Here is a 15,449-nt window from a genome sequence, read left to right on the forward strand (position 1 = left end):
AAGACTAAATAAAGGCAAAGGCATTAATAATTCATACAATTTAAACCGAATATCAATCTGGAAATTTTAAAGTTTTAAACAAGTGATATGTTTCTTTAAATAACATTAAATTATTAGCATGCCAAATTATTAAAACATAGACTATTTTTTTTTTTTGCTTTTTTGGGTCACACCTGGCAATGCACAGGGGTTACTACTCCTGGCTCTGCACTCAGGAATTACCCCTGGCCATGCTCAGGGGACCATACGGGATGCTGGGATTTGAAACCGGGTCGGCCGAGTGCAAGGCAAATGCTCTACCCGCTGTGCTATCTCTCCAGCCCCTAGACCATAATTTTTTAAATCATGAATTACCTACTTTTTAACACAAAGATCTATTACATAATATAATGTTAATAGATAACAGTGAAAGTAAATACAGTAAACCTCTGTATTTCAAGTAAAGACAAAGACCCTTTACACTGTAATTTATCCAATAAAATTTTCCCACCATGCTGAGATACCTGATTAAAATATACCCCATGGAAATCTTAGACCCTGACACTAAAATGAAGATATAAATCTATGCTGAAGACTTCATAGCTGAAACAAAAACTGAACGCATTATAGGAAACTGAGAGTAAAAAACTTTGTTGAATAAAACAGCTGAGTAACTACCTGAGTTTATTGGATTGGAAATCAATGGAAAGAGTTTTCCTGTCCCAATCTGAGCACAGCACCGATACAACCACATTAATAAGAATGCTAAGCTTTAGGGCCAGTGAGATAGTGCCACAGGTAGGAAACTCCCTTGTAATCTACAGACCTGAGTTGAGTTCCCAGCATTACATATGGTCCTCTGAGAACTGCCAAGATGAGGCCTGATCATAAGGCCAGGAGTAAGCCCTGAACACAGCCAGTTGTGGTATCTATCATAAGCCGGTAGAACCACATTTCTGTATGTAAATAATGAACTTGAAAAGAAAATGTTTTTAAAGCTTTAGCAACTTTTATTTAGATATTTGGAATTATAAATCTTACTAAGATGGCAAAGCTTTTTGGGACTGCAGTTCTAGTCTTCTGGTTAGAATTTAAGGTCAAATTTTAAAAGCAATTATTTTAAATAAAAAGAAATTAAAAATGGAAAGATAGCAAGTTCATGGATGAATGAATCATCATTGCCAAAATGACCTTCCAACCCAAGTTTATACACTTAATAAGTGTAAAATATCTATTCATGAATCATTATTCTTCAACGAAAGAAAATCCAAATTTTCTCCAGCAGATGGCTAAACACATTGTGCTACAGCCAAAAAATGGATTTGATAAAAAAAATAAATAAATTGGATGAACCAATTTATTGGATATCAAAGGCATATGCTGAATGAAAGAAACCAGTATAAAAAATTAAAGACTGTGATTCTATACATGACATTCTGAAAAAAAAAAGGCAAAGATTTTGGAAGGAAGAATAAATCAATGGTTGCCATGTATTAATATAGGTGACAGCATTTGACTACAAGGAGCAAAGTAAGGAAATTAATTTACATGATGGAACTAGATTGCATCTGCTGGTAATGACAGTTGCTTGAATCTATTGCATGTATATACGTGTGTGTGAGTCTATAACATTCTATATAACTCAATAAAACTATGCAAAACTGTATTGTATATAAAAGATAAAAAATAAAATTTTGCTATATTCATCAGTAAACTTCAATGATTAAAGACTTATGTTTTAAAGTCTTATTATTTCACCACAGTATTTCTTTTATTTATTGTCATTTTTATTGTCATTTTAATGCTCGGTTCATACCATAGCTGGAAGTGCCCAGGGTAATAAGCAGTACTGAGGGCTGGAGTGATAGCACAGCAGGTAGGGCATTTGCCTTGCACGCGGCTGACCCGGGTTTGATTCCCAGCATCCCATATGGTCCCCTAAGCACGGCCAGGGGTAATTCCTGAGTGCAGAGCCAGAAGTGAACCCCTGAGCATCACTGGGTGTGACCCATAAAAGCATAAAAAATTAAAAAATAAAAAATTTTAAAAAAAATAAATAAGCAGTACTGAGGATAAAACCCAGGGTCTTGCTCAAACAAAGCATATGATTTACAACTGAGCAACATCCTCAGCTTTCATTGTGATACTTTATTTTATTTTATGTGATGGGGGGGGGAGGCTGGGGCCATACTCAGCAGTACTCAGGGTTTACTCTTGACTCTGTGCTCAATGATAATCTCAGGGGTGCTTTGGCATGCCAGGGATCTAACCCAGGTAGTCTGCATCCAAGGAAAGAGTACTGCCTGTGGAACTATCTCTCCAGCCCCAACTTTAATTTTCCATATTATTTTGTTCTGTCTTAAGTTTAGGGGCACTTCTGGTGATATTCAGGGTTTACTCCTACTCTGTGCTCTAGATAACTCCTAGCAGGCTCACAGAGCCATATGAAGTGCTGAAGACAGAAGCAGGGTCAGCCCCATGCAACGCAAGCAACTTAACCACTATCCTATATCTCCCACCCAATCATGATAGTTTTAGTTTAAAATTCAGCATGAAACTTCATTGGAATATTAATGCTGAACATGTTTAATTATAAGTTCTCTGAAAGTAGAAAGCTTGTGGGGTACTCTCAGTAGATTCACCTAACACAGTGCTTGTCACAAAGCAGTAATGCAAACACATTTGCTAGCAAATATTGAAAAAAATAAATTTGGCCCCTAAATTTTTACTTCAGGATTTAAAGTTTACAGCACTTTTTATTTTTTTATATTTTTATTGAATCATTGTGAGATACAGTTTCATGTTTGAGCTTTCATGTTAGAGTTTTAGTCTTACAATGATCGAACACCCATTCTCCACCAGTGTACAATGTCCCTAATATACCTTCTCCCCATCCCACCCCTCTCCCTGCCTCTATGGCAGACAATTTCCCTCTTACTCTCTCTACTTTTTGGCATTATGGTTTGCAATACAGATACTGAGAGGCCATCATGTTTGGTACTTTATCTAATTTCAGCACACATCTCCCATCCTGAGCGATCCCTCCAAACATCATTGAGGTAGTGATCCCTTCTCTATCCCAGCTGCCTTCTCCCTCAGCTCCTGAGGCAGGCTTCCAATGATGGAACACTCTTTAAAGCAATCAATTCAACTTTATAAAATTTCAGTAAGATAAGACTGATATGAATGATATCTAATTTACAGATGGCTAACCCATTACTACTGAATGAATGATGTTCAGGGGAAGGCATATTAAGACCTTATAGTAATCCTTAGTATTTAATTCCAAGTGCTTTTGTGGGGATGAGGTGCTGCCAGCAGGTCATCCTGTACCTGTGGGGTAAGTGCATCAGCAGCCTGATGGTGCCTTCAGGCTTCCTGATACCTCCAAATTGCCATTGTGCCTCTGGCTGGACCCAAACAATTCGGGAACACGTTTCCCAATAAATTAAATGGCAAAACTGTAGGTATTTCGGACCCATGCCCACAAACCACTTCTGGCTCAACTATACAAGCTCATTTATCGGCCTTGCCTCAGAGACCCATAAATAAATCCTTAAAGAGATCAAAAGCTTCAGTGTTGTGGAGGGTTTTGCCAACCTCTTCTTCAATGTACCTGATGGATTCTGGTCTGGTGTTGAGGTCTTTAGTCCATTTTGATCTAACTTTTGTACATGGTGTTAGGTAGAGATCTGAGCTCATTTTTTTGCATGTATGCAGCTTTCCAGTTTTGCCAGCACCATTTGTTAAAGAGGCTTTCCAAGCTCCACTTCACATTTCTTGCTCCCTTATCAAAGATTAGATGAATATATATTTGAGGGTGTGTGTCATGATATTCAACCCTGTTCTATTGGTCTGTGGCTCTGCTTTTGTTCCAGTACCATCTGTATTAATTACTACTGCTTTGTAGTAGAGCGTGAGGTTGAGGAAGGTGATGCCTCTCATCTTCTTTTTCCCAAGAATTGCTTTAGCTATTTGTGGGGGCTTATTGTTCCATATGAATTTCAAGAGTGTTTGCTCCATTTCTTGGGAATGTCGTGGGATATCCTTAGAGGGATCGCACTGAATTTGCACAATGCTTTGGGTAGTATTGCCATTTTGACAATTTTAAGTCTCCCAATCTATGAGCAGGGGCTATCTTTCCATTTCCTCAGGGCCTCTTTTATTCCATGAAGCAGCGTTTTGCAGTTTTCTTTGTACAGGTCCTTTACCTCTTTTAGATATGCTGATTCCAAGATACTTGTTTTTCTGAGGCATGATTGTGCTCGGGATTGCTTTTTTCATGTCACTTTCTTCTCTCTCATCATTTGCGTATAGAAAAGCATGGACTTTTGGGTATTGATTTTATAGACTGAAACTTTACTATACAAGTCTATTGTTTCTTGGTAGAGGTTTTAGGGTTTTCTAAATATAGTATCATATCATCTGTGAATAATGAGAGCTTGATTTCTTCCTTTCCAACCTGAATGCCCATAATATCTTTTTCTTGCCTAACCGCTACTGCAAGTACTTTCAGTACTGTATTGAACAGAAGTGGTAGGAGTGGGCATCCTTGTCTCATCCCTGATCTTAGAGGGAAGGCTCTTAGTTTTTCCCCATTGAGGATGATGCTTGCCATAGGCTTGCGTGTAGATGGCTTTGACTATATTGAGGAAAGGTATCTTCAAAGATGACATGCCACTGACCAAGCAAGTGGAAACAGAGATAAACAAATGGGACTATCTTAAACTAAGAAGCTTCTGCACCCCAAAAGAAACAGTGACCAAAATACAAAGACAGTCTACAAAATGGGAAAGGATATTCACCCAATACCCATCCTGAAAGGATATTCACTCAATACCCAATAAGCTCCTGGAAGAGAGCAACGCAGAGTCTCTTGCCCCTGTGCCTGGCTGTCTTCACCGGGGCCCCTCGGAGGGGGTGGGTTGAGTTTCCCTCCCTGCCCCGAGCAGAGGCCCTGCAGCCCAAGACCTCCGGAACCCAGCCACAGCCATGCTCAAAGCCCCTCTGCACATGTTTGAACGAGCCTCATGCATGAAGGAACCGGCAGAGGAACCCAGGTGTGTGAGACCTGGGGCTGAGATTTCCAAGCCTGCTCGGATCGAAACTGGGCCTCTTCTTCCCAGATTCCCCATTTTCCAGGAGCTAGGGGGTCACACCCAGAAACTCCCCCCCATGTAATCCCATCAATGGCCAACATCCAGAGACTATAAAACCAAGCTCCTGGAAGCTAGTTCTCCCTATCGGAGAACCTGGCAAGCTACTGAGAGTTTCCTGCCCGCATGAGAGAGCCTGGCAAACTCTCCGTAGTGTATTTATATGCCAAAAACAGTAACGATGATGGGTCTCATTCCAAAATCTCAGGGCTAGGACGAATGGAAACGTTACTGAGACCACTTGAGAAAATTGACAATCAACAGGATAATGATGATGATGACTAATCCGATAAGGGGTTGATATCAAGGATATACAAGGCACTGGTTGAACTCTACAAGAATAAAATATCCAACCCCATCAGAAAATGGGGTGATGAAATGAACAGAAACTTCCTCAAAGAAGAAATCCGAATGGCTAAAAAGCACATGAGAAAATGCTCTACATCATTAATCATCAGGGAGATGCAGATCAAAACAACAATGAGATATCATCTCACACCACAGAGACTGGCCCACATCCAGAAGAACAAAAGCAACCAGTGGATATGGGAAGAAAGAGACTCTCCTTCACTACTGGTGGGAATGCCTACTGGGTCAGCCCTATTGGAAAATAGTATGGATGATTCTCAAAAAATTAGAAATTGATCTCCCATTTGATTCAGCAATACCACTCCTGGGAATACATCCCAGTGAGGCAAAAAAGTATAGTAGAAATGACATCTGCACTTGTATGTTCATTGCAACACTGTTTACAATAGCCAAAATCTGGAAAAAAACCCGAGTGCCCAAGAACAGATGACTGGTTAAAGAAACTTTGGTACATCTACACAATGGAATACTATGCAACTATTAGAAAAGATGAAGTCATAAAATTTGCATGTAAGTGCATCAACATGGAAAGTATCACTGTATCACTGTCATCCTATTAATCATCGATCTGCTCCAGCTGTCCCAGTAACATCTCCCTTCGTCCCAGCCCTAAGATTTTAGCAGCCTCTCTTTACTCGTCCTTCCTAATGGTGCCACATTAGAGGCTCTTCAGGGTCAGGCATATGAATATGCCAGGAGAGCTTGCCTGGCTGTCCCATGCAGGCAGGAAACTCTCAGTAGCTTGCCAGGATCCCCGAGAGGGAGAACTAGCCTCGTGGCCATGCGCTTTCGGGAGCTTGGTTTTATAGTCTCTGGATGTTGGCTGTTGATGGGATTACACCACCTCAGGGGCAGTTTCTGGGTGTGACTCCCTAGCTACTGGAAAATGGGAGATCTGGGTGGAAGAGGTGCAGTCCCGATCCAAGCAGGCTTGGAGATCTCAGCCCTGGGTCCCGCACAGCTGGAAAGTATAATGTCAAGTGAAATGAGTCAGAAAGAGAGGGACATACATAGAAAGATTGCACTCACCTGTGAAAATTGAAGTAATAGAATGGGAGACTAATAGCCAAGAGTAGTAGAGATCAGGACCAGGAGGTCTACTCCACAGCTTGGAAACAGGTCTCACATGCTGGTGGAAAAGGTAGCTCAGATAGAGAAGGGAACACCAAGTAAAGGATGTTGGGAGGACCCGTTTGGGTTGAAAGATGCATGCTGAAAGTAGACTATAGACTGAACACGCTGGCCACTCAATACTTCTATTGCAAACCACAGCACCCTCCCCTGCATAGAGGCAGGGTGGGGTGGTGGGTGGGATACTGGGAACATTGGTGGAGGAGAATGGGCACTGGTGGAGGGATGGGTGAACAATCATTGCATGACTGAAATGCAAACACGAAAGTTCATAAGTTTGTAACTGTACCTCACAGTTTATTAGATTCACTAATAAAATTTTTTTTAATTTTTATTTTTATTTTTTTTTAATTTTTAAAAAGAGATAAAAAGCCACAGTTAATCACAAACCTGTGCAAGGCTGAACAGACCAAGGTAAATCTGAGGGGAGTGGCTAATCCTGGTGCCCACCCAAGCAAAGACCCTGACAACTGCTTGCTCCCACAATCCAAAAGCTCTGCATGCCCCCAGCTGAACTCCACTGCCTCAGGATAGACCTCGCTGAGATATAACCTGTTGGAAATTCAGATACGCATTTTCTTGTGACTGAAATCTCCAGGCTTTCTCAGAGTTGGGATGAACTACCTCCCCACACTTTCTTATACTCCTGGAAGGACCAGCAGTCATCCACAGAAACCAACTCCAGTCACACTATGTAAGTTCTTCTACTGGCCCTGCTTCAGAGACCCACAAGTAAATCTCAAAAGAGATTTTTAAAAATTACCGAGTGCTTTTAGTGCTTTTAAAAATAAACATACACTGTCACGTGTACAGAACAGAATTCTAACAGATCCCGAACTTCTTTAGAAGACTATTGTTTTGCTTTATATACTTACGAAGGATAACATGTTTTATAGTATATATGTTATAAAGAAAAACTTTGAGAGAAGGAAACAGCATCGCTCTGGGTTATTTCCAGTTCTATGTACAGGGGTCACTGTTGGCTGTTCTGGGGAACTATTTCATTCTGGGAATAAAAATCTGGGCTTTTAGCATGCAAAGCAGGCACTCCAGGCAGTCTCTGTCTCTGTCTCATATATAAACTTTAAAAAAACTGAAATTTTGCAAATAAATAAATCCTAAATATATCACTTTTGTTTGTTTTAGGGATCATACTCAGCAATGTTCGGGGACTACTCCTGACTTTAAGCTTGGAGGTCATTCCCAGGGATGCTCAGAAAACCAAGTGGTATCAGATAATGAAACTGGGCTGCACACCAAACACAAAGCATACCTCAGCTCACTGATCTATTCTCTGGTTCCCAAATGCATTTCTTATACTTAACATTTGCTTAAATTTTCTAGGCCTTGAAACTAGTAAGATTAGGTTTCCCACCCAATTCACTTAAATTAGAATTAATTTTTGTTTGGGAATACAAAAAAATCATTAGGAGTTATCAAAAAGAAATGACACATCAAAGATGAATCTGGAAAACCGTAAGGTGTATGAAAGAAGCTAGTCACAAAGAGCCAATTACTATATGATTCCATTTATAAGAAATGTTCAGAATAGGCAAATATGTAGACAGGGGAAACATATTAGTGTTTACTTAAAAGCTGAAGAAAGGAGTATGGAAATATTGGGTAGGTGACAGCTAAATGGAATGGAATTTTACTGATGTGGCAATGAAAATGCTCTAAAATTGATTGTGATGATTATGCTACAATTCTCTGAATATTCTAAAAGCCACTGAATTGTATGTGGTGAATTATGTAGCTTCTGAATTATATCCCTAAAAGCTATTAAAACTATTAGGATCTATCACTGGAATAAATCTATAACATTATTTTCAAGTTAAGAAACTTCATTACCAACATCCAAAGTGTACTGACTGGGGCTGGAGACACAGCACAGTAGATGAGGAATTACATGCATTTCTATCATGCACAGTTAAACAGGTTTGATCCCTAACATTTTATATAGTCCCTAGAGTCCAACCAGGAGTGATCCCTGAGCACAGAACCTAAAATAATCTGAGGAATGCCTGGTGTGGCCCCCTAACAAAAGCAAAGGAAAACAAAACCAAACAAACAGGGGGCCAAAGCAATAGTATAGCAGTTAGGGTACCTGTCTTGCATATGGCTAAGCTGTGTTTTAGCACCAGCACCCAATATGATCCCCTGTGTCCTCCAGAAGTAATCCCTAGTTCAGAGCCAGGACTAAGCCCTGAGCATCACTGGGTATGGCCCCAAAACCAAAAAGCAAAACAAAAACAAACATAAAAACACCAAAAGCCAGAAAAAAAATTAGCAACCTTAAAATAGTATGCAATTTAAGAATTGGAAATATACAACAAAACCTGATTTTAAAGTTTCCTTAAAACTTTGCACTACATCTAAAATGTTAAGTATTACACACATATAAGACTCCTGGCTGAAAGTTTTATGTGTTACATCAAATATAAAACATGATTCTAATATGCTAAGAAAAATCAAACCTATTTACCCACATTCTACCACAATACAAAATTCTAATAAATTAAAAGGCATCCTGACTCAAAATCTGATCAGACTGAGTGTCAAAAATTTACTGTAAATGAAGAAGTAGTTATATAGCAAAAGAGGCTAATTATGTTGATCTAATTCCTTGTTTTCCATAAATCTTCTTTGCCAGCTGAATATAATGGCCTGTGAATTATAAGATCAAGAAAACAAACTGTGTGTTTTCTAAAATATGAGTTATCCTTCATCAAGTTTTATATTTAGGGCAGCTAAAAGACCAATGTGGAGGGATCAGCATTAAGCCCAAAGGACAGGCAGTGCACAGCAAGAAAGCGAGCAATTCCTTCGTGTCTTTTGCAGGTCACTACCAAGGACCATGTTAGCAGAACCATACCAGACCCTTAACAGGCAGTTCTGCTGCTACCAGTAATTAGCTTGGACAGCTCTGGCTCCAAGAGTAGCAGCAAGGCTACACCATAATGAGCTCAGCTGGGATTAGCAGGACAGGGCAGGGAACCAAGAGAGCTCAGGCATTCTGCATCGCGTATGTATCTAGGAGATCAAACAAGGATGGCTGGCTAGGTTATCCCCTCTCCACCTCATTCCAAAAATGAAGCACGGCAGTGTCTAAAATACAGGCTAATGAAGAGCGACACCTCCAACAGATGAGAGCCACATTAATTAACACAATCTCTAGATCATATTATACAGTTTCAGCTAGAGCTAGCAAATGTGCAACTTGTTATTGCATTATACATATATACTTTTTAAAAGCTAGTCTTTTTTCTTGACTTTTATTGACAAAAAAAGAAACATAGGTTACTTTATTTTCAAATTTTATAAGGCCCTTCTCTCATGAACTTTAAGCCACAAAAAGATCTCTCCCCTACCCTGAGATCAAATAGTTAAAAAAGAAAACTTACTTTTGAAATATTAGCTCCTGGTTCTCCCTTTTAAAATAGGCCAATTCATTCCAGACAGCATCAGAATCTTCCTGTCTAAGTTGTTGAAGATCTGCTCTCTTCATTTTTCTGATATCCATCCTATTTTTAAAATGAAGATGCTTTTTTTCTTAAATTGTCTAGTGCAATTTATTTATATACTCTCTAAAATTTGAAAATATCAATGTCTAACTTACGCTTATATATTTAGCAGGATTTCCTCAAACGTAAGACAAGTAGAAGTTAAAACCCTGTATCATCATTTCTTATGAGGTTAAACTACTACTATGGAAAGCAAACTCTAAATCAGATACATGATATTCTAAGTTCTATTTCATTCATTCTACTAGTAACAAAACACAGTGTCAATTCCATATTAATTCCATAGTAAAGGATTATTGACAATCAATTCATCTCTAATTTTCTTCCAACTAATCTGAATGTTCTTTGTATGTTTTCTATAATTAGATACTATCAGTGACTAAATCAAATAGTTTTCACTGTTCTAGTAACTACTAAAAAAAAGTGAGCAGAGGCTAAATTTATCCAGAATACACTGCTTTATCACCACTTTAATGACAAGCAATCAGAAACATTTTCCATTCATCAAAGGTAGAAACTATATATATGCAACAATTATCTAGAAAACATACCAAATGCGTTTTGTGTTTTAATTTTCTGTACATAAAACAAACTCTTCATTTTTATTTGTAAATGTGCTGTACTGGCCAATTTGGAAACAGTATTTCTCTGTAGAACAGACCAATGTGTATCATCAACATTGCCCTCAAGGATCCATCTCAAAAGATGAGAGGGTATTAGATTTTTCTGTTCTCATTCAGTCCTTTGCCCTCTGTTGATACTGTTAACAGGGGAGCCACTTACGACTAACCAAGATCTGAACACCTGTTCAGAGCAATTGAACTGAGACCGCCAATTCATTCAGATAAGCTGCAGAACAAACTGATGTACAGTAAAGATTTTCAAATTGCATACTAGATAGAAGTAGTTTTAAAGTAGTTAACTATCTAAGTGAACAATATTTCATGGGTCCTTGAATTAAACCTTGAATATTTTTTGAGGTATAAGCACAGTTACATTTATCATGTTTATTCAAAGTACCCTTAAAAGCCTATGGATGTGAGCTATTTTTGCTGTAATTTATATAGTCTAACTAGCTACTCTACGAATATTAAAATGAATACAATAATTCATAATCACCTGTGCTAATTATTTCTGCAAATGATAGGAAAATCTATAGTTATTGCTGGCATAGTTCTTTGCTTTTCTTTATTATATTCTCAATTTTAAAATTGCCAATAAAGATATGACTTCAAAATATCTTCTTCATAATCAAACAAAAGCCATTAAAACACCTATATGATGCTTCTCCATTCTATTTAATATTTAGGAAAATGACTTTATGGGATATGTAACTCACATGCCACAGCCTTCTTCCCACTGTTTTAATTGCTCTTTTACTGCTCTGTAGTTGGTCTGTAACATCTGTAGCCTTTCCTTGCATTTTTCATGGGCATCTCTTAGCTCATCATTTTCTTGGCTCTGTAGAACACAAAAAAGCAAAATACACAAGTTTGAAGGAAGTATCAGTGTAATGTGACAAAAGAATTCTCATCTAAAAATTAAATAGGAAATAAAATAGTATTTCAATAAATGAGTTTATAATAATTAAGCAGAAGAAAAGAAATAACTGCTAACGTCAAAGAATAGTTTGTTTTTTTACAAAAAACACTACATTTTAGTTAATTCACTTATTACTGGGGAGAGGGGCATCCGGCTGTGCTCAGGCCTTATTGCTGGATCTGTGCATAGGGATCATTCCTGGTGGTGCTTGCGGGACCATATTTGGTGCCAGGGATCAAACTGGGATTGGCTGTGGGAAAGGCAGGCATCTTATTCACTATATTATTCATCAGGTCTCCTTCAATACATTTTCAAATCTACTTACATAACTTCGATATTTTCTATCAGGTTTAATTTCTATCCTTCCCTTGTTGTAAATTAGCATATATACAAATATTTATGAACTAACAATGTATACTTCGAATTACTTTTCTTTTTTAATACAAAAATTTATATATACTTAAACCATGATTATTTAACCAGTTATAAATATACATTTAAAAACTTAATGATACTAATCATTGTGAGAAAAGTTCTTAAACTCAGAAATTCACAATTAATTTGTTTTATAAAACACAGAGATTAAATAGAAGGAAGTAAATCAGTTTGATTTATGTCAGAAGTATTATAATTTTAGCTTTTGGGTAATACCATAAGGGATTGTAGGGAAAGCTGGACTTGCTACTTTTGAATATATACTAAAGCAAACAAACCAAATACTACCAGGTTTAAGTTTTATTAAAATATTTTTATTATAGTAACATTTTTATTACAGTTATACATAACATGATTACAACAGTGTTAAAGCTTATGGTATTAATGTATAAAGTACTGCGTGCCACCACCACCAAAGGGCCTTTGACCCTCCACCACGGTCTGTCCCTATTCCACTGTCTGACCCTCTACTCCTATTTTCATATCTTCCACCCATCTCCATACTGCTTGATAATGAATTTTGTAATCCAAGCACAAGGGCTTGTCATTGTTTTAACCATTCTATTTCTAGACCCTTGTTTTGCCTTTCTATATTCCACATATAAATGAGATCATCCAGTTTTTGTCTCCCTCTGACTTATTTTGCTTAACAAGTTACCCTCCGATTCCATTCATTATCAAAAACTGCATGATTTTAACTTTTCTTATAGCTGTTGCAGAGTATGTATGTGTGTGTGTGTGTGTGTATGTGTATATACACCACAAATTCTTTATTCATTCACCTGTGCTCGTATTCTTGGTGTAATACTTAAGGTAAATCTTCACTTCAGATATCATATAACAAACTATAAAGGTCAAATTGCTAGTTCCCAGAGGCTATATTTTTAATATTTACAAACTATTTCTAAAAGTAAAATAGTAAAAGGCGAAAGATTTATACGATCTGAAGAGAAACCAGAGTATCCAATGATTCTTTCTTTAATTTCTTTGCTCCTCCTGAAGTTCCTGAGAGTGGAGCTCTGGATGATGATGCTGAAGCTATCCTTGCTGCAGACTTTGAAATTGGTCACTTTTTACATGAGCGTATAATTCCAAGATCAGTGTTATACTTTACTGGAGAAGCCATTGAAGATGATGATGATGATTATGATGAAGAAGGTGAAGAGATGAGATAATGTTTACCAAATGAGCAAATCATTCTGTTTAACAATTGAGAAATATATTGAATAATTTGTGTATTTCTTTGCCATAACCTTTCTGTGGTAGAGGATAAAAATGCTTTTGGAAAAAATACTTTAGAATTCTACAGCCAAACAATGTATGTATAAGGTTTCAATAAATAAATTGCAAAACTCAAAAAAAAATAAAAGTAAAATAGTAACAGTTGTTTTATAATATACAAATTGTTAAATTTTTTTCATACTTCTGTATGAAAGAATTTGTTAACTTATTTAGTAAGGTGAGTTCAGTAGGAGCAGGTAATCTCCAGAAATATTTGTATTTCACCTTCAGTTTTCTACTACTAGTACATAATCTTATGCACATTATTTAAATTAATTCAAACTATACATTCTCTGTATATGAAAACAACAGATTTAGGTTATTATAAAATTAAATTAGCTAATAAAAGCTCTTGATATAATGCTTGCCCCATGAGGCAAAAAGCAAAATTTATTTTCCATATCTCCTCTTCTTAAACTCTTCTTAACTCTTCTTAACTCTGATGCTTATTTCCTCTTCTTAACTCTGATGCTCCTTTGATTTGGGCTAAATATACTGTTTCTCTGACCATTTTTCTCCTATCTCAATAGTAATATGAACTTCAAAGTCTATCATAGTCTATTTTATTGTAATTGTATTGAACTCAACTGTATGGATATTTTGTTATTCTATTTTAATATATTTTAACAGAATAATATCAGTTCTCTCAAGTTAGTTATTACGAATCACTTGAGTGCTGTGTGTACCAAGTGGCCAGGATGCCACATGAAAATGGAGAATAAGAGAAAGAAATTAAAATGACATTATTTAACAGACACAAACAGAATATAAAACTAGCAACTCTTAGGAGACAAGTCATGGTAAATAACAAAAAGTAGCATGGTTTATAAGATCAAAAAAATGTAACACAATACATAATTTATATATCACTGTCACTGTATCACAGTCATCCCATTGCTCATCGATTTGCTCAAGCGGGCACCAGTAACGTCTTCATTGTGAGTCTTGTTGTTACTGTTTTTTTGAGAAACTCTTAGTAGTTTGCCAGGCTCTCTGAGAGGAGCAGAGGAATCGAACCCGGGTTGGCTTCATGCAAGGCAAACGCCCTACCCACTATGCTATCGCTCAAGCCCAATTTACATATAATATATAAAATAACAGTTTACATGCATATGATAAAACTCATTCTGTTAAAATTTCTAGATCTTGCGAGTTGGAAAGATAGTATAGTTAGTACAGTGAGTACAGCACTTGCCTTGCATGTGGTCGACCCAGGTTCAGGCTCTGGTACCCCGTATGGTCCCTTGAGTCTGCAGCCTGATACCTGAGGACCACAGAATGTGGCCCAAAAACCCATCACCAAATTTCTGGGACCTGAATTCAGTCTAGTTTCTTTTAATTGAAGAACCACAAAACAGGAGCAGGGTATTAAGTGCTGATAAGTTCAAAACCTGGGATACTTAAATTCAGTGTATGAATATTCAAAAATAGATGCTAATTAATCTCTTAAAAATAGAGTAATATAATCTTACTCATCATTTAATATGCTATTTGCAAACAACAAAATCACTTCACTCCTTTGAACAATAAGATTTTTATTTTAAGTATGTGTAAGAAATGAATAATTTAAATGAGCAAAATGAGATAACGGTAATCAATAATGTTGATATTTTCTTGTAAATGCACATAAGTTAATGGTTTCTAAGATTTATAAAGTGCTAAAGACTTGTCAGAAGGCTAAGTTCAATATAATACAAATTTATAATTTTATTATAAGAAATTTACAGATATTAGAAAAGATATATGAAAAAATATAATTTTCAAATTAGATAAACTGAGTACTTTGTTAAATACTTCCAAAATAACGTTCTGTGATTATGCTTCATTTAAAATCCTTACTTATTAATCCCTATTTTGCAATAAATTTCTTACAAAGTATTACATTTAAATCTAATGTTTTATACATCTAAAAGATCTATTTGTTGTAGATTCCCCCAAACTCTGAGTAAATAGAACAAAAAAATTATCAAAAAGTAAAAATAAAATATTATATCTGAAATTTTCTATTACCATTTACAATAAATTTCGACTG

General features: G+C 36.7%; 1 protein-coding gene across 5 annotated transcripts in view; it reads right to left on the reverse strand.

Annotated features, from left to right (window-relative positions):
* The window catches only part of CNTLN (centlein), a 277,959-nt gene that overhangs the window by 98,840 nt on the left and 163,670 nt on the right, over positions 1–15,449 (reverse strand). For all 5 annotated transcript variants that reach the window (XM_055123768.1, XM_004600347.2, XM_055123767.1 and 2 more), the window contains exons 11-12: positions 11,499–11,620; positions 10,040–10,159 (exon numbers count right to left, since the gene is read on the reverse strand). In XM_055123768.1, coding sequence (XP_054979743.1) covers positions 10,040–10,159; positions 11,499–11,620 — 242 coding nt within the window. The remainder of the gene's footprint in view (positions 1–10,039; positions 10,160–11,498; positions 11,621–15,449) is intronic.

Source organism: Sorex araneus, chromosome 1, assembly GCF_027595985.1.
Source record: "Sorex araneus isolate mSorAra2 chromosome 1, mSorAra2.pri, whole genome shotgun sequence".
Taxonomy (NCBI): domain Eukaryota; kingdom Metazoa; phylum Chordata; class Mammalia; order Eulipotyphla; family Soricidae; genus Sorex; species Sorex araneus.